Genomic DNA, 20,350 nt, shown 5'->3' on the forward strand with positions numbered 1-20,350 from the left:
CTGAAGGAGCAAGGTCTGGTGAATATGGCAGGTGGGTTAATACTTCCCGGGCAAGATCTTTTAACGTGTCTTTAGCTGGTTTTGAAGTGTGTGCTGGTGCGTCATCATGAAGCAAAATTACTTTGCTGTGTCTTCTGGCCCATTTTGGTCGTTTTATGTGGTTCTCAACCTTTTTAATGCCGCGACCCTTTAATACAGTTCCTCATGTTGTGGTGACCCCCAACCATACAATTATTTTCGTTGCTACTTCATAACTGTAATTTTGCTACTGTTAATGAATCATAATGTAAATATCTGTGTTTTCCGATGGTCTTAGGCTCTACAGCAGCGGTTCTCAACCTGAACTGTATTAAAGGGTCGTGGCATTAAAAAAGTTGAGAACCACTGTTTTATGATCAAAGCATGGTTCAAATTGATGACTTGTTGTTGGTAGCGATCAGTATTAAGGGTTTCACCCGGTTTTAGAAGTTCATAATACACCACACCTTCCTGATCCCACCAAACACAGAGCATTGTCTTCTTTCTGAAGTGATTTGGCCTTACAGTCGATGTTGATGGCTGACCTGGATCAACCCATGATTTTGTGCTTTTGGGATTCTCAAAATAAATCCACTTTTCATCGCCAGTCACAATTCGATGCAAAAAAGACTTTCTTTCAGTTGATGTGGCACCCATTTTCCTTCCTTTAAAATCTTTCCCATTGCTTGTAAACAATTGGAAATTGTTTGCTGAGCAACGTTTAATCTTTCTGCAAGTTGTTTTTGAGTCTGACATGCATCTTCATCCAATAATGCTTGTAATTGTTGGTCTTCCAACTTTTTCGGTTGATCTGGACGTTCTTTGTCTTTCACATCGATATCATCACTTTTAAAGCGTTTAAACCAGCGTTCACAAGTGCCTTGAGATGGAGCATGTTCACCATAAGCTTCCCGAAGTATACAATAACTTTCAGCAGCACTTTTCTTCAAAATAAAGCAATGAATTAAAACTTCCCGCAAATGCTCTTTTTGGCACGAAATTCGACATTTTTAAGCCTAAAAATATCTATGATGTTAATACCTTCAGAAAATTTGACATATGAAGTTTTGAAGCTTGTTGTCAATACAACAAAACAGCATACATATCAAATTGCATATAGATCAACGTATGTGTAACTCCATCGATTGAAAAAAATCCGCATTGTTAACCGGTACACCTAGTAAGTCCATGAAATGACTTATCTTTACTATTAGATAACAAATAAAGTTATACCTGATTCATCACATAATGGTCCCTCACAAACAGAATGAAACCGTTACTTCTGTGCCCAGGAGAAACTAAGAGCTGGGAGGGGTGAAATGCTAGAGGAAACCTCCCTGACAGCGAGGTCAGAAAGCCCTGGAGAGGGGCCCTCTCACCCTCCACCCACTGCTGGAGCGCTGGACTCCCCCCACCCCAGTGGGCTGTGCTGAAAGCACTGCCTCCCAGCCCCCCTTTTCTCGGTAAAGGAAGGCTCCTCTCCTTGTCCTCTGGACATGCCTGTGGTTTGTCATAGCTTCCGTGCCCCAAATTGCCATCCCGCTGCCATTCCTGAAGACGCCCATTTTTGCCGGTGAAATAACTGCCTGCTTCATGTTGAAGGTCGTCAGAGGCACTGAAAACCCGCCTTTAAGTTCTGGCTCCCGGGGGGCTGTTCTCGACAGGCCCGGGAAACACCCTAAAACCAAGGGCGTTAGAAATGACTCCCTAGTCCCCCTCCGGGCTGCGGCACGGGTCTGAAAGCAGGCCTACGCCAGTGAGAACTACAAGACAGTTCTGCAGAACTATAGAACTGAACAAAACAGCTGCCAGTTTGCCGAGTCTGACAAAAACTTGTCACATTCACCGAGAAAGTTTCAGCAGAGAACTCAGATGTTAAAAGCGGCGGGACTAAAGGGGGAAGTTCTACAAGCTTGCCTGTCATAGGGTTTCCACAGATTCCCTGGCTGGAAACATGAAGGGTGCTGGAAAAGCCACTAAAGGGGCTTTCATGTCGTGCCTGCTCCGTTTTCCCCACCGGCGGAACCTAAACTTCGGAGACAGACGCGGGTGTGGCCTGAGAGCGTCAGGTCCATTCTGCCGGTGCACAGGCCCTTAGGAGCTTCCAGGAGGCCCTTGGCTGCACAAACACTGGCCCCCCTGCCAGTGTGATCAACAAGCCCCTGGAAATGTAGGGGCTCCGGACGGTACCGACGGCTCCCCCCAGCCAGCAAGGTACCGCCGGAGCTCTCTTCATGATCCAGGTCCAAAGTCAATCCAATGGGGCATCCAAGAGTCCAGTCAAAAGGACTGGCACAAAATGGTGGCTCTCTGCACCCTAACATCAACACTGAGTAAGCTGCGCCGCCTGCAAATGTTGGCGCACAGCGGTCCATCGATGCCTACGGGCTGGACAAATGAACACAGTAAAATGTGAACATCCACTCGTGCTTCTGAGAGTGATTTCCGGGTTTGCTGCCCACGAGCAGAACGAGCGCCCTCCCCCAGCTGCGCCGGGCACGTCGTGGCTGCGCACAGAGCGAAGGGCTGAGGGAACCTTGCTTGAATTCCTCATGCAGCTGAGCTGCCACTGGGGACAGTTCCACAGCCCTCAGCGTGGTCCCATCTTCCCGTGGGCACTGCAATGACGCGGAGGAGCAAAGGCTTATGTGACAGCCCAGGCGGCATCCCCGCTCCTGGGTTCGACCTCAGCAGTGGCCATGCTGCTGGCTACACAGCCAAAGCCTGAGCGAGGCGCTCCCGATAAACGTGATCTACTGACCCCACGTCCGCTTCTGTACACTAAGTGACTGTGAGTAGGCGCTGGAGCATGACTCCGGATTAAACAAGCGAACGGCAGTGAGCATGTGCACGGGGGGACAGAGGACTAAAGGCCCAAAAAACGGGTTGAGCCTGGCCCGGGTGGCTCAGTCGGCTGGGCGTCCCTCCCATATACGGAAAGGTTGGTTTGATTCCCAGGCCGGGCACATCACAGTCATAAGCTCCTAAAATACACTAAAAACCTAACGGACACAAATAAAAATGTTCGAGGGCCTGGCACTGAACTGGAAAGCGAGCACGAGCAGCGGCTGGTTTGGGACACAAAACCCAATCTGTCCCTCGGGCTGCCTCCGGGGCCCACCCTCCACGGGCGAAGGCCGGGGCCACGGCCGGGGTGTGGGCAGCGGGCTGCGTGCAGGGCAGGGGCGGCGGGGGCACCGGCAGCACGCTTCCCCGTGGGTTACGTTTGTAACGTTGGTTAACCCAGGCTCAGGGGGAGGGGCCCTTGTTAAAAGCTGGAAAGATGTGAAACTCTGAAAATGAAATCTACACCCGGGCTGGTGTGGCTCAGTGGGCTGGAGCATCATCCTGTGCATGGAAGGGTCTAGGGTTCGATTCCCTACTGGGTTCGAAAAGGAGGCAACTGATCAATATTTCTCTCTCACATGGATGTTTCTCTCTCCCTCCCTTCAATCTTAAAAAAAAAAAAAATCAGTAAAAACATGTCCTTGGGTGAGGATTTTAAAGAAGAAAATGGAATGTAGCGAAAGCAGTCTTTTCCATGTCCCATCTTTGTCCTTCCTCCACGCCACCGCACTTCCTGACCCTGAGCCAGCGCCCTTTGAAATAAAATTCACAAGAACAGTTTTCAGATTCACTTGGGCATCTCTCTGTATTTGAGTTTTATGTTCCTGAACAACAAACGGGAAAGTAATTGTGTAAATAAATAGTGTGCGGACTTTTGGATTCTCCTTTGATCCTGAAAAGCAATCAAGTGACTAGAATTAATCTCTAGCATCTCTATTTCCTCCATAAACTGACATGCAATAATCAAAACTATTCCAGGAAATGAAAGGCTATATTTGATTTAAGAGACATTGCTGGGGATACAGGACCACGAACATATAGCTTAAGTCCCCAAACTATCAATTTCTAGGAGTTAGTGACCCTAATGTGTGGGGAAAACTGATAATTCGAGCTATTTTAAAAAAACACAATGCCGGTGAAATAACTGCCTACTTCATGTTTAAGGTGAATACGCCGCAGAGAAAAAGAAGGTGCCCAGAGACTGAATACCAAGAAATCCTCGCGTGTCTGTGCTTCCCGAAAACCTGCCTGACAGCAAGCGACTATCCCTCCCCGAAACACCGGGAGCGGGGAACCCGATTACAAAAGCCTACCCGCCCACAGAAGACCCTTCGCACGTGCGCTGTCTACCCCATCCTTCTGCTGAATTTCACCATCCATGTGATTTTCAACAAAGGCAAAATAAATAAAAAATAAATGCTCACATTAAAAGTGCTTGAGAATGAAGTTTTCCTGCCTTCCAGGACATCAGACACACAGAGGAGAACAAAGCAGGTGCGCTGTGCCACGCCGCGTGTCAGTGAAGCAGCCGGCAGCGGGCTCACAGGAGCCCCAGAAATGGGGGTGGGGTCCAAGCTACAGATCAAAGAAAATGGCCCAGGAGTCTGAACCAGGTGTTAGCAAAGGGGAGGCAACCAACTGGAGGAAAAAAAGAAAAACTTCAAAGGAAGCAGTGCACTGAAGGGATGAGATCAGATCAAGTTACATATAAAAGCTTATATTGTAATGTCCTATAAAACCGTGCAAAACACACACACACACACACACACACACACACACACACACACACAGGAAAATCAACATCTAACGCTGAAAACATTTAGAAAGCCTGTGCTTAAGCATAAAGTAAAAAATAAAAAAAGGGACCTAAGGTAAAAAAAAAAAATACAATAAAATTCCAGCCATTCATTTCCCAATCATCCCATCTTCTCGTTCCTCACGCATCCCCACGCCGGGACTGAGTCTCTATCACACAGAAGCACCACGGCTAAGCCTCTCCCTACCTTCGGCTTTTCGTCCAAATTAATGCAAACGATCACGTGGGCCCCAGCCAGGCAGTGACGTGCGATTCTGCTCTGTCAGAGGGAACATCTGTCAAGCCCACAGTCACACTGCTGCCTGCCTGGGCAGCAGCCGAGGAGCCTGGACCTCACATTCCACACGGAGCCCCCGGGACCCTGCGCGGGCCTCCCTGCAGCTGCCAGGCCCCCGGAGAGGCGTTCGGCGGCCTCCCACTGCAGCTCGGCGCCGGGAACATGGATCCCGAGCCGGGAGGACAGCCCTGCATTGTCCGGCCGGGAGCACAGATGTAGGGCTTCCTTCCACGCAGCAGCTGCCGGAGAGGCGGCCCCGCTCCACGCAGCGCGGCGGCCACCGCTCTTTTGTTCCGAAGCGGAGAGGATGCAAGCAGGGAAGAGCCCCCGGAGCCCGGCGCCCCCATGAAGGAGGAGGTGCCCGGAGGCAGGAGGCAGGTGGACCCTGGGAGCCCGTGCCCAGCAGGCGCCGGAGGCAGACCGCGGGGGGATGTGCGCATGTTCGATGGCACCTTTCTGCTGAAGGGCTGGAGCCCAAAGCGTGCTCGGTGGGCAGGATCCTCTCCACACCAGTGGCCTGACCGGGGAAGGTATGTCCATGTCTCGTGTGCGATGTCCCTTTAAATGTCTCTCCTGCACTGAGCTGCCGGGCTCTGTCTGACAAACAAGTGCACCCGGCTTACTGCCCTTGAAGCTAGGGGAGGGTCCGAGGGTGGGATTTTCCGTGTGTCATTGTTCGGAAGGCACGGTCCCTGCTCTCTGCCAGGGAGTATGTAGCTCAGCCGGAGTGATGACGGGTGACAGGGGAGAAAAGGCAGCCAGGAACAGGATGTGCTTAAAGGATTCTCTGAGAAATGAAAACTTAGAGAGGGAATCGGCAGCCCTCCCAAGAAAACATGGCAATCCTCTGCCAAATTAGGTCAGATGGAACCCCAGCTCCTGAACCACAGGGCTGGCTCCCTCTAAAATGGCCATCGAGAGACAACGCAGGAAGTTACATGAAAGAGGGTCGGAGATGCTCTTCACAGCAAGGGCTTCTCCCAAGTCCTTCTAGAACAAACCCGGGCTCTGTGGCAGCTTTCAGAAACACAGGCTTCCCTCCAAACCCTCCGCCCAGAGAGAGGGCGAGCCAGAGCCGGCACCGCCGTGCGGTGGAGCCGCGGGGAGATTTGCACAGATCACATGGGCGTGTGAGTGTGCACGGCGCCCACAGCAGGTCTGCCTGTCCCCGCGCCCATGAAAACAACTCTGCAACAAAGAAATGCCAATGGGGGTGCAAACCCCCCTAAATCAGTGAGCTTCAATTTTAGGCGACAGACTGGTTCCCAGTGACCAAATAGATAAGCTTGTTCTTGGTGGTCATTTTTAAAGTGAAATTCAAAAACATAATATGAAAACACTTGGATGCAAACATATCCTTAAGTAGCACTACAAGGTCAAGATATTAAATATAAGACTAGCCACTGTGCAACCAGGCTACAATACACAAGGTAACAAACTCCTGCCAGGCCTGTGTGGGCAGGGCAAATGCACCTAATAAACTACCTTGGCAACAATCCGAGTTGTAATAACATCTCATGACTCAGGAACTCAAGGATATTTCTAAAAAATTTTTAGAGGTCTATCAAAGATCTTAATTTTTGCTCATTTTCACAGCCAAAGTCAATAACCTATTATTTCATCATCATAAAAGGCAAACATTTTAAAGACATGGAAGCATGCCATTCTAAAATTAGATTTAACAATTTATCGGGCCCTATTATTATTACATCACAACATCAACTCTCATTCATACCATTAATTTTTACTCCACTTAAGAATGAAATTTTTTTTAAAAAAAGAATGAAATCAGATGGTATTAAAAAAATATGGTTGTGAAAATCTCAAGTGTCTCTTAGGGGCTTTATCTCTCAATGTTAAAAGCACCTACTAGACATTTTTATAAGCTAGATATCTCAAAAGTATAGAACTTTTTATTCAAGCACCACTTAAATCTAGAACTGTTTCAATAGACTAAAGATACTAACACTTTTAAAAGACAAATGATAAGAACAGTGTGTGTGTAGTGTGTGCGCGCGCACGCGCGCGCCAACTGAATATTAGACAGTAACTCCCTCTCCAAGAACTTCAGCCCATAAAACGTGAATACACATTAATAGCTTGGAAATAGCATACAAATCACACGGGAGATAAATCAAAGCTATTTCTATGCTGGAAATCTGAAAGTGCACAGCTATTTAGCATGCCAAACCATTTGAACTTTGTCTCGTTCCCACTTTTTAAGAAATAAAATACAACAGGCAGTAATTCAAGAATAATTTCACTATGTAATAAAAGGGCATAACTTTACTTTCTTTTTAGTGGAAAATTTTAATCGGAGAAACTGTTAATAAATGATTTTTAAGGCTAGACACATGCACTTTATCAATGGGAGAGTAACAAATGGGTGTCTGATTTCAAGCCTGAGCAGCTTAGTATTTATAAACATACAAACACCATGAACTTAAATTCAGATGCACCGCCACCACCCACTGCTACAAAGCCATACAGAACCAGAAACCATGTATTTATGCTGGGTTACAACATGTAATACTTTGCGTTTTCTGTAACACTGAAATACTTCAGAGATATCACTTCAGGTGTATTTTCATAAAAACACCACAATTTATGACTCTATTTATCTTCAGTCACTCCTTCAGTCCTTTATTCAAACATTCCTTCAAACACCTGGCCTTGTATTTATTTCTTCTTAAACGACCAACTTAAACTTGTAAAAGACTCTGTGATGGGGGCTTCAATCACATTCCAAGCATTATTATGGCAACAGAAAGCAGACATGTTTCATCTAGCTCTGGAATATTTAAATCCGTTATCAAATAAATTTTAAAGGCAACTTTTGTTCTTTCACATTCATACCCATCCCACTTCTATCACTGCTTCTTTGTGGTGGAGGAAGAACCGTGACTGCTTATCAAACACTTCATTTGAAAATCAAAGCTTAGGAGACTCCCACTCGGTACAGGAAAGGAAGCGTGAGCTTCTAAATCGGAACACTCAGCTCTGTTCTTTCCAGCTGAGCTCACCGCAGAACTGTGCTGCTGGTAAAATGAAGAGCCTTGGTCTTCAGTGTAGCAATGTAACATTAAAATTCATGTCAGTGAACTCCAATAAATAGCCAACTAGATTGTTTTTACAAACCCCAAACTTAAAAAAAATCACTATCTCACAAAATGATTAGATAATTTCCTACATTTGAGAAACACTGTAACTTCTAAAAGTGCCACAAATTTCAGATCACTGAAAACATCCAAAGCTGGTGCCTGGACTAGATCACGTTACACTTTATTCAAATTCCCAGCTACTTGCTCCCTCTAGTGGTTGTTACCAGAACAGAAATACTTTCACTCACATACGTGTGCCTAACCCTTTCAATCAATCAGTACTTTCAATGTACTTCACATTATATATGCTAATTCTACTCTATTATTATTCAGTTATATAAGAACATTATTTTCCCAAAACTAATTAAATTTCATGTCAGAGCTAAGCAAATTTGGTATTAACCACGAATCTCTCAACATCACAGGCTGATGAACACACATGTATCTATATATATAGATACATGTGTGTTTATTTCAAATAAAACTAATGGTCCTACTAGACTATTTTTAATACATTAAATTTTAATTAACTAGTTTTATTTTGCTTAAAGAAGTAATTTGCAAAATAAAAACTTGGAAAAAAAATAAAATTACATATTTAGCCTTCTACTGGAAAAGTTTTTTCTTTCACTAGAATTCAAGCCACAGCGGCTTTATCTACCTCCACCCCCATGCCCTGATCCACAAAAACTAAGAGCAAGCTGAAACCATGAACTAATCTGTCCTTTCACGGACGCCTTGACTGCAGATAACACAGCCAGTTCTTAAGATGCGGGGTCACGACCCTCCCACAGGGACACCATAATTGTATTAAAAATCTAGGGCTCTAAATGTGATGCTCGCAGAAGTCCTAGAAATGTAACAAATGCTCCACATACAAACTTAGACACAGCGTGACCGGAGGATCTCTCAAATGCATTTTGTGCCGTTTGACGTTTTGAGTATTTGGATAAGGTAGTAAGCAGGACCTGTATTTTGTAAGAAATCTGAAAAGACTGTTTGGTCCTAGCATGGAGACTGACTGGGACATGTGAGAGTCTGCCAGGGTCACAGATCATTAAAGACAACTAGTTGCTGTATGTTTTTTTAAATCCATCTTACGTGCAAGGAAGGAAAATGATCTCCTAATCCCTCACATTGGAAGTGCAAGGTTACAATTAGGAAAGAGTGCTTGAAACTGTCATCATTCATGCCTTCTTAAGATCCCGCACGGAAGTTAGTGGAGCCTGACAACTGGTTCTGACAGGGGCACCTCCTCACTGACTCCCTCCCTCAGCAGTGGGGGCCGCTGGACACACGCCGGGCAGTGCTCTGTGACCGACAGACTCGGCCATAACCAGCCTCGCACCGTCTGTCCCACGAAATGATAGCTGGCCGGTTTACACAAAAGGCCGCTGATGCACAACCCCAACGGTATGTCAAACCATCTCCCACCTGCTCCGCGGCCTTCCGACACGGCTCTCCAGAAACCGAGGCGCACTGTCCTCGGCAGGCACACAACTTTACCTCCTCAACCTGGGCCCCGAGTCCACGTGGCCAGAGCCACTGAGCCAGGAAGCGGAAGTGATCCCTCCCTCCCCTCCCCTCCAGGTGCTCACTGCTGAAAGGCGTGTTGCTAGGAAGTTACTAAGGGAAAACAAGTCATAAGCCTTGCTCCTGGGCGATGTCGTCACAGCTTCCAAGCTCCCACCTGCCCTGGTCCTATTAGCATCCCCAGTGTCTCTCAGGCCGTTCTGGGATGCTGACGTCCTGTAAACCTGTGTGCTTTACCTCCGCAGAATGGCTGCAAGGGAGACGACGTGCCCGCCTCGGGGATGATGGCCAGAGACCAGCGCTGATCAGAGGAGAGCCGTCCGGCCGCCGCGCCTCCCGGGGTGTCCAACATGCCCCAGTGGCGGCGGCGGCACTGCTGCTGGGCCAAGCGCTCCCTGCTCCGGGCCCCCCTCGTCGGGGCGCTCTCCCTGGCCTTGCTCTTTGCCATGTTCTTGTTCTTCAACCACCATGCCTGGCTGCCAGGCAGAGCTGCATTCAAGGAGAACCCTGTGATCTACACTTTCCGAGGATTTCGCTCTACGAAGAGCGAGACAAACCACAGCTCTCTCCGGAACATCTGGAAAGAAGCGGTCCCTCAAACGCTGAGGCCGCAAACGGCCACCAACTCCAATAACACGGACCTGTCGCCGCCGGGAGTTACGGGGCTGGAGAACACGCTCAGTGCCAACGGGAGCCTTTCCAATGAGAAGGGGGCCGGACACCCCCACTCTTACCACTTCAAGTATCTCATCAACGAGCCCGCCAAGTGCCAGGAGAAGAGCCCCTTTTTAATCCTCCTCATCGCTGCAGAGCCCGAACAGACAGAGGCCCGAAGGGCCATTCGGCAAACCTGGGGCAACGAGAGCCTGGCCCCTGGCATCCACATCACACGCATTTTCCTGTTGGGCATAGTAAGTACTAATTTAAATGGCTACTTTCAACGCGCCATCCTGGAAGAGAGCAGGCAGCATCACGATATAATTCAACAGGACTACTTAGATACATACTACAACCTGACCATTAAGACGCTCATGGGCATGAACTGGGTTGCCACATACTGCCCCCACACTCCGTATGTGATGAAAACTGACAGTGACATGTTTGTCAACACTGAATACTTAATACACAAGCTCCTGAAGCCAGACCTGCCTCCCAGACGTAACTATTTCACGGGTTACCTGATGAGAGGCTACGCGCCCAATCGAAACAAAGACAGCAAGTGGTACATGCCGCCAGACCTCTACCCGAGCGAGCGCTACCCCGTCTTCTGCTCGGGGACTGGCTACGTGTTCTCGGGAGATCTGGCCGAGAAGATCTTCAGAGTCTCTCTCAGTATCCGCCGTCTGCACTTGGAGGATGTGTATGTGGGGATCTGTCTTGCCAAGCTGAGGATTGATCCTGTGCCCCCGCCCAATGAATTTGTGTTCAACCACTGGCGAGTTTCTTATTCCAGCTGTAAATACAGCCACCTGATTACCTCTCATCAGTTCCAGCCCAGTGAGCTGATCAAGTACTGGAACCATTTGCAACAAAACAAGCACAACGCCTGCGCCAGCGCGGCCAAGGACAAGGCAGGCCGGTACCGCCACCGGAAACTGCACTAGGAAACACGGAACTCTGCTGTTCAAACGTGCAATCTGTAAAATACCGCTAACAGCATGTATAGTTAAAGCTGATCATACACATAGGACAAGTTTTAGTTAAAATTCATCACATACAAGAATTCCAAAAATATTTTTTTAATTTCTGAAGACGGTAATTCTTAAAAATACATTATAAAACAAAAGGGTACCCCGAGGGGATCTATAAAAGAACTGTTTAAGGGGGTTCTGTGTATTAACATGCAATAACAAGCATGCCTATGTCAATGACTCAAGTCTCATGTTAGGGGCCAGTAAGATGTATTTGCCTATATTTTCCTCATAAACTTTAATTTCAGAAATGGAGACAGTCCAAAGACCCTTCATTTTAGATCCAGTACATAATTAATGTAAATAAAACATCACCGTCGATTTTAAGGAGACTTTGTAATTGTGCAAACGACAAATGTGACCTGACTACTCTGGGGATCTGAACACTGTATTCCATGCAATAAGGTTCAGCTGAGTCATTCCAGAAACAGTTATAAAGTTCAGATGGTTCACCAATGAGTTCTCATCTAAGTCCTCATTTAAAAAAACACAACTGAGATACTCATTTTCTTTTCCTAAGACTCACATATACCGGGGGAAAGTCTTCTGACATGACGTGATAAAATGTGAAAATTCCATGTGTCTCAGGCTAAGTTTTTATACAAATCAGAGGTTTCAAAGGGACAGATGTGCTCTCCGGCTGGTGCAAGGGCCCCGCTGCACTGAGCGAGCCACCCGCTAGCCGGGCCTGGCTCTGAGGAGTGCCTGTCCTTCCCTCAGCACATCTGCGAAGAGAGACCAGGTCCCTCTCCCCGGAGCAGAGCGATCGCTCACGGGCACAGAGAAGGCGCTGCTGGAAGCGGATAAAGGCAGAGCGCGGAGCCGCTCCACTCAATCCATTTCTAGGATGCAGCCTGCCAAGCGGCGGCATATGGGAGTTTACTTCCTGACAGCAGGTGTACACACGCCAACACTTAATCACTCCGTGGCACCCACCGCTCGCCGAGTGCCAAGTTTACAAACCTGCAGGTTCTAATTCGGGAGATGACAAACAGTCTGCGTTACCTGTTAAACACCTTCTGGGGGGAATGGGGGAAACTACAAATGTTTGATGAACACTTGATGCTAGGATGAGCAATGTATACGATGCACTTTTATCAAGTTTTTAATAAAAAGGGGAACAGAAAACCTTTACTGAGTGTGTGGTACAAATACTTTCACAGTCATTTTGGTTGGTTCCATTATACACTTTAAAATCAGGAAATACTAAACCTACTAACTCTAAAATAGTGTTTTTATTTAATACAAGTAGTTAAACGTATTTATCTTAATTTCGTCAGGATGTTAGTTATCCTTATTCTAATAAGGATCATTTTTACCTTCAATTCTGAAGATACTGTATCGAAACAGAATTGTAACATTTGTAAATGTCAGAATCACAGACACTGTATTTAGTATTTAAGATGCTGAATTGTTTGTAAGCAATTTATTGCTCATTTTCAATTCAGTAGTCCTGTGTTCTATTCTACACAAGTAATTCTGAACGCTGAGCTATCTAACACCATGAGCTCTTAGCAATTTCATTTCCATATGTTACAAAAAGACCACCAGAATAGGACAGTAATGCCAAAGTGGGTAAGTTAGATGAAAGGCAAAAGGAATCCTTCCCTCAGTGTAGAGTAAATCGCTCCTTTCTGCTCCTAAAGTTTAAAAAAGGTGTATGTACACATGTGTGTGCGCGCACACATGTGCATGCATATGTGCACGCGCACAGGTATACGCACGCAGTGTGCACAGAAACAGACACCAGCACCCCCTCTCCAGTGTCTTCTAGGGTCAAAGTGCAGGATCTTTAAAAGATCGCATCTTCCTTCCAGAAAACTTCAAGTTTAAAAGCCTGACTTAGGAAGAACAATTCTTAACAGACAACTAAATGCTTCTTATCTCAAGCCTCACTCTGAGATCCTTTCTAGATCGATGCTATCTTGGAAACGAATGGTAACCGGACGACACTCTGAGGTCTCGAAGAGCGCTGGACTGAAGGAGGGGGTTTCTGAGGACTGCTCACATCCCTACTCTGAAGCTCACACCCTGCTCTCCGTTGATATTTGACCTTCCCCTGTCAACAATATGCAAGCTGGTTTCCTCAGCAAAATAAGAATTTTTACATTATAACATTTTAAAATATTTAAACATTTCACCAAGTACTGTGCCTTACTCATGCCCAGAACTATGTAACGTTTCGTATACATGAGAATATAATTTTAAATAACAATGCTGCATTAGGCCAAAGAAAAAAACTATAAAATAATCTTTATGCTCAGTGTTAATAGATATTTTAGAAGATAAAAATACCAAAATCTTCAATATTTACACTAGTTTATTTTGATCAAGATTATAAGTAATGAAATTCTAACTCAAATAAGTAATTTGAACTTGTCACCTCTTACTATATAGCATAATCACATACAATCTCTACTGGAATATCACTGATATCGATCACTGAAAACAGTGACAGGGCAACAGGAGCGGTTTCCTGGCTGAGCGTCCAGGATGTGCCCGGTACTGAGTTCCAGTGCTTTACATGCATGATCCTCCATGAACATCAATCAATCACTGAGAAACAGTCACGCTTCTTTGTGGTGATAAGACTCCACTGCTTTGGACATGGGCTCACCCACCTTGCACATAAAGCAACATACAAGCAGCTACCAAGTATCACGGAAATGCTAACCGCCATCAGTGACAGACTCATCCCTCCGTCACCTCGGATGGTACGAACGGGTTCACACACACCCCTCCCGCCCCCCGTTAGAACTGCATCGTGAACAGGGAAGCAATGGTCGCACTCTGACGAGCCAACGCACCAAAAGCCCCTCCGCTGCCAGGCCCTCCCCGTCGCGGGCCGTCTAGGCAGAGCGCCTGGTGCTGGGTGAGCAGTGGGGTGTGACGTTCCCGCTGTGAGTTCAATGCAGGTGACACTGCGGGCACCACTGCCAACGACCAGGCGCGCCAGGTTCCATCCCAGAGCCCCGCATCCGGCTGCAGGAACCCCGAGCCGGGCCTCTCAGAGCGGAGGGGGCCCCGATGCTCTCACTTCCTGGGCATGTACCGGCTCCCAAGCACCGAGTGTGACCTGCACACCCCGGAGCGAGCAGCAGCACGGGGTCGCTGAGATAACTGACACTCCTGCCACAGAGCGCACGGCGAGGACAGCCGTGGTGCCTGCCATGAAGCGTGGGCCGGGGGATCTCACCCACCCGTGTTCCCTGGGCTCAGAGAAGCCCTGCCTGGGATGATGGCCAAGCGGACATCTAGGAGATGCTAATCGGCAAAATGGGAGCAATTCCAGGAAGAAGGAGCCGGAACAGTAACCCTGAGGGGGGAAAAACCACAGCCCAAGATGAGAGAGGGAGGTTGGTATGAACTGATGCCAAAAAGGTGAGAAAAGAAAGGGGCAGGGAAACCGCATGACGACTTGCAGCGCACGGAAAGAACTATCTATGGTTCTTCACCCCATGCGTGATGGGAAGCCATTACAAAACAGAAGTGTTTGGAAAACAGAAGAAGGCAGAGGCTGGCTCACGCCTCAGGGCTCCCACCTCCCAGGTGTGAAGCCAAGCAGCCTGCAGAGCAGAGCGAGGAGCCAGGAGCGGCGTGAGGAGCCAGCTCTGAGCCGCTGCGCGGTCCAGGGAGATGCGAGAAGCCTGGGCCAGGAGGGGGCAGTGCGCGGAGAAAGGAATTCCAGGTGTTAGGAAGGCCAGCGGCAGGGTGACAGCCAGACAGCGCAGGTGAGGCAGGGAGATGATGGCAGAAATGATGCCCAGGACCCTGGCCTGGGCACTGAGGGATGGTGGTACCATTTACCGAGAGAGAAAATCTGGAAGAACCTGATTCACTAGGGACAACGCAATAAAGAGCCATCAGGAAACACACAAAAGGACTGTCCAGTGGCACTGAGAACCTACAGATTATAAAGCACCAGCAACAATAGAAACTTCACTACTCTCTACACCAGGCGCCCTCACACTGCGGCCCGCGGGCCACATGCGGGTGTGTTTGCCGTTTTGTTTTTTTACTTCAAAATAAGATCTGTGCAGTGTGCATAGGAATTTGTTCATAGGTTTTTTTTTAAACTATAGTCCGGCCCTCCAACGGTCTGAGGGACAGTGAACTGGCCCCTGTTTAAAAAGTTTGAGGACCCCTGGGATAGAGTGTCAGCCTGCAGACTGAAGGGTCCCAAGTTCGATTCTGGTCAAGGGCACATGCTCAGGTTGCAGGATCGATCCCCAGTGTGAGGCATGCCGGAGGCAGCCGATCAATGATTCTCATCAATGATGTTTCTCTCTCCCTTCCTCTCTGAAATCAATAAAAAATATATTTTAAAAAATAAAAATAAAACATATTTTTTAAAAAAGAACCATTCATTTGATAAACACGTTTCAAGCAATGGGCCAAGTACTCGGTCCCAGCGCGGACATACAGTGGGGGAAGGTGTAGTTCTTGCCTTCAGGCCCTCATAGTCAAAGGAAATCGTCAACGTAAATAAACAGACAGGAGGATCACCAGAAGGGAAAGCTGGGAGCCCTTCCCAGGAAAGTGACCTTGATCTGAGATAGGAATGAGGAGGAGCCAGCCTATTAAACGAAGAAGACTGATCCAGGCAAACAGAACTGCAAACACACAGGCCAGGAGGGTGAGGAGAACCTGACCAGGTGGTAGAGAAACAGAAAAAAGCCACTGACACAGAACAACCTTTCATAAAACCTTTCCCTACGGCAGGGCGTTGTGGATAGAATTCAGAGGGTCCCTGATGTGGGTGTGAAATTTTATTTTCACCAACCTCTGACAGAAGTTAACATTTCCAACCCTAGTGAATATAGGCAACAAATCGCAGAACTAATAACAATGGCTGTGACTTTGTCACCAACAGAAATCAGATCTTCCCATGTCACATTACAACTGTTACACATATCTTGAAATATTGTATATGCGCATGCTGTAAATTTCTGGCAATTATTAGATTTGTCACTGGGTGTTGTTATATAATGCATTAGTAAAGAAGTATAAACTACCATGTCATAAATTTGCATTTTTAAAATAGCTTGGTAATACTATTTCATCAGTGTTAGCCTTCTTTGTCATCTTTTGTACTTTGTGTATTAAAAACACTCAGAGAGAGGACTCATGGGATTGGCCAGTCCACCAATGGATCCCGGACATGAGGAGAGATTATGAACGTCTAATCCCCAGCAAAAGAAACAAGAATGCTAACAACTACACGCAACTGTGGTGCCTGTTTGGGTCCTACTTCCATCAGATGAACTACAACAGACACTTTTCAGAAAAATCAAAGAACCTGGAAAATGAACCGAGTATTAGCTGATACCAAAATATTATTATTTGTGTTGTCATGTGCGATAACCTCTGTGGCTGGGTTAAAAAAAAAAAAAAAAGGCCAGGATTTTTAGAAAAAGCAAAGTATGTAGGCACACACGCCAGTGTCTGGGTCAGGGGTCCTCAACCTTTTTAAACAGGGGGCCAGTTCACTGTCCCTCAGACCGTGGGAGGGCCGGACTATAGTTTAAAAAAAACTATGAACAAATTCCTATGCACACTGCACATATCTTATTTTGAAGTAAAAAAACAAAACGGCAAAAACACCCGCACGTGGCCCGCGGGCCGTAGTTTGAGGACGCCTGGTCTGGGTTTTGCTTTACAATAATTCAGGGAAATAAGCCAGATGAAGAGTGGTTTAAAAAAACAATTACAGAATCTGTGTGATGGACAGACAGAAAATCAGACTAATTATCATTCTCTAATTGTGTTGATGTCTGAAATTTTTCAAAATTAAGAAAAAGGGGGGGAATAAAAGGCATCGGTAGTTGCTTTGCCGAAAGCAGCCCCTCGGAGGGAACCAATTCCAGGAGGGCCGTCTGCTGTAGAACAGACGGGAGCCAGGCGCCCCTCTCCAGGCGGGGGAGGTCCTGGACCAGGTCGCCGGACCTGATGAGGCTCCCCAGGAGTCCCCCCTCCCTCCCCATCGCGCAGGGAAGACAGCGGCCTCATGAAGACCTGCCCTGGCGTTTTCACATCTTGTTGAGGATGCACTCCGGGTCTAACAGCACTCATTGCAAAGAGCAAAGAAACTCTCTCTCAGTATTCAGCCGTCTGGGCCTAAAAACTTAATCTCTGATCAAACTAGCACATCCTGGCATTGGAAGCAGCAGCAGCTGAGGAGAAACACTAAGCTATAGTTTTAAGGAAGCCTGTGCAGCAGTGACCACGGTCAGAGGCTGCGAGGCCTGGCCCATCGGCCTGTACTGAAGAGATGCAAACACCAAGCCTTCGTACTCTAACGCCACCAAAAGCTGAAGGATGTAATTTAACACAGGCTCACCTTGCAACCATATCGTTATACCGTCATTTCCCAGGTAGCTCTTTTACCCAGAGAACATGTATGGGCCAGACAGAGTTCAGTGGCCCTGGCAATTACACTCCTCACGGGCGTTTAGCCCTCAAATGCTCCTCTCACACGCGTGAGCAATGAGCCACAGCCTCCCGCCCTGTGCTCCCAGCTGCAGGGCCGTGTGCTGGGACCGGCTCCGTACAGAGGGCTGAGGACGCTCAGGCACCTAGAAGCAGGCAGGATGACTGTGCTTTGGTCCTCAGGGATGTACGGGAGGTCCCAGTACAAAATACAAACGTAATGCTACCTGTATGCCACATGGAAGCATGTGTGTGTCACATCTACTGCACTGGGGTCTTTATCTGGTGTCTGGAGCTTTAGGAAAAAATTGCACAAACTTTTAAAAATTACTAATGACTCTGAAAGTTTAAAAAATAAATCAAATGTATACCACACGCCTCCCAAAAGTTGCTATCTATTAATTTATTAGAAGGTATTAGATCAATTCTATATATTATGTTTAATCCAGATTTTAAAAAATGTTCCCCAAATCAATTTAAATGGTAAAGTTTTTAGTTTTTTTTCTGTTAAAGCAACTCTTAGAGGGAGAAATACATCTGATAATATATATCCAAAGTTTTTGGTAAATTATAATGTACCCACAAATCTACTATCAGAATGATTGGTTATTACAATATATTAACCTATGTTAAAAGTCAACAGTTCCTAAGGACACTATGAAGTATTTTGTACAGCATTTTAAGATAAATGATAATATTCTAATCATATCAGAAGCTGAATTTTTGGATTTTCTAATGAAGAAAACTAAAAGGCTTCTACATTAATCAAATGCTAAAGACCTGCTTAATTTTAGTTCTCAAGTTTGGTATATTAAAATATACATGAAATTCAATACCAGAATGTTTATGACAACACATACATATGACAAAAAGACATTGTAAGAAAATTGAAGCTTCTATCTAAAAATACCAAATTTAGAGAAATCAATAATTAGATTGATAGTGTCCAAAATTCATTCAGTTGTAGATAAAAAAATTGAATCAATTATTTCTGACTTAAATTGCAATATGTAAAATGTCTAATTGATTTAATATCAAGATAATTATATATCTGATCTTATATACCACTGCAAAAACCTAAATGTAAAGCTTTTCAATGACAACCTCAATAGTGAGACAATTATCTGACTTCTATGGTTGCTATGACCTTTGTCTTCAATTAAAATTAAAATAAAAATCTTTAAAGCTTTAATTGCTAAACATTCGAAATAAATAGATCTTCAACTTGACAGTAAAAGAGCATTCTAAAATTTTAAATGAGAACTTAGTTTTATCCAGACCAGAAGCAAGAGTTTAAAAACAGGTATTTTTAAAATAAAAGTGGGAGCAGTCACTCACAGAGGAACATGAGAAGCAGGAAAGACAAGAAGAACAACACAAAAGAAACATCCATCAAGAAAAAGACCTGGAAGAAAACCAAAACTTAGAATTAAAGATCACATGAGGTTTGGCACAGTGGGGGAGGGGGAAGGGATGAACTAACTAGACAATCCAATGCAAAGAGAGAAATACTAAGACAGCTAAGAAAATAAAGTCTGAATGTGGATTTATATAAAAGAATGGAAATTCATTGAAGATTTAAACCAATCTATGAAGACCTAGGTATTGATACAGCAAACTAAAACTGCCAAGAGCCAGCAGAAAAGTACCCAAGGAAATATCTAAACACCCAATTACAGCATGTTATTAAATATACTAGAGGCCCGGTGCACGAAATTCGAACTTCGTGCATGGGGGTGGGGGGGTGTCCCTCAGCCCAGCCTGCACCCTCTCCAATCTGGAACATCCCTCTCACAATCCAGGACTGCTGGCTCCCAACTGCTCGCCTGCCTGCCAACCTGATCACCCCCTAACCACTCCACTGCTAGCCTAATTGATGCCTAACTGATCCCCTGCCAGCCTGATTGCCCCTAACTGCCCTCCCCTGCAGGCCTGGTCACCCCTAACTGCCCTCCCTTCCAGGCTTGATCGCCCCCAACTGCCCTCCCTTGCAGGCCTGGTCCCTCCCAACTGCCCTCCTCGGCTGGCCATCTTGTGGTGGCCATCTTGTGTCCACATGGGGGCAGCCATCTTGTGTGTTGGAGTGACGGTCAATTTGCATATTACTCTTTTATTAGATAGGCTAGAGGCCTGGTGCACAGGTAGGGCCAGCTCGTTTGCCCTGAATGGTGTCCCGGATCAGGGTGGGGGTTCCCTTGGGGTGTGGGGTGGCCTGGGCGAGGGGTCTATGGTGGTTTGCAGGCTGGCCACGCCCCCCAGCAACCCAAGCAGAGGCCCTGGTATCTGGGATTTATTTATCTTGTATAATTGAAACTTTGTAGCCTTGAGCAGAGGCCAGGGCCAGCCAGTAAGTTTGGCTTCCTCCATCACCAGGGAAACCCAAGCCTCCTGCTCGCTCCGTGGCCACAACCATTTTTGTTGAGATTTATTTATCTTCTATAATTGAAACTTTGTAGCCATGAGCAGAGGCCTGGGCCGGCCAGGGTGTGCAGGAAGCTTGGCTTCCTCCATTGCAGGGGAAACCAAAGCCTCCTGTTCGCTCAGTGGCCACAACCATTTTTGTTGGGATTTATTTATCTTCTATAAATGAAACTTTGTAGCCTTGAGCGGAGGCCTGGGCCAGCCAGAAAGTTTGGCT

At 46.5% G+C, this 20,350-nt stretch overlaps 2 protein-coding genes across 2 annotated transcripts in view; one reads left to right on the forward strand and one right to left on the reverse strand.

Annotated features, from left to right (window-relative positions):
- The window catches only part of CDC73 (cell division cycle 73), a 64,118-nt gene that overhangs the window by 19,702 nt on the left and 24,066 nt on the right, over positions 1-20,350 (reverse strand). The window lies entirely within an intron of this gene.
- B3GALT2 (beta-1,3-galactosyltransferase 2) lies at positions 5,466-12,395 on the forward strand. Its single transcript, XM_008158616.3, has 2 exons — positions 5,466-5,488; positions 9,838-12,395. Exon 2 carries the CDS (start codon positions 9,943-9,945, stop codon positions 11,194-11,196), a length of 1,254 nt encoding a protein of 417 aa, XP_008156838.2. The 5' UTR covers positions 5,466-5,488; positions 9,838-9,942; the 3' UTR covers positions 11,197-12,395.

This window comes from Eptesicus fuscus, chromosome 24 (genome assembly GCF_027574615.1).
Source record: "Eptesicus fuscus isolate TK198812 chromosome 24, DD_ASM_mEF_20220401, whole genome shotgun sequence".
In the NCBI taxonomy this organism is placed as follows: Eukaryota; Metazoa; Chordata; class Mammalia; order Chiroptera; family Vespertilionidae; genus Eptesicus; species Eptesicus fuscus.

Bases quoted from the DNA above. Each gene is read 5' to 3' on its own strand.
- B3GALT2 (XM_008158616.3), top strand. From the start codon at position 9,943: ATGCCCCAGTGGCGGCGGCGGCACTGCTGCTGGGCCAAGCGCTCCCTG.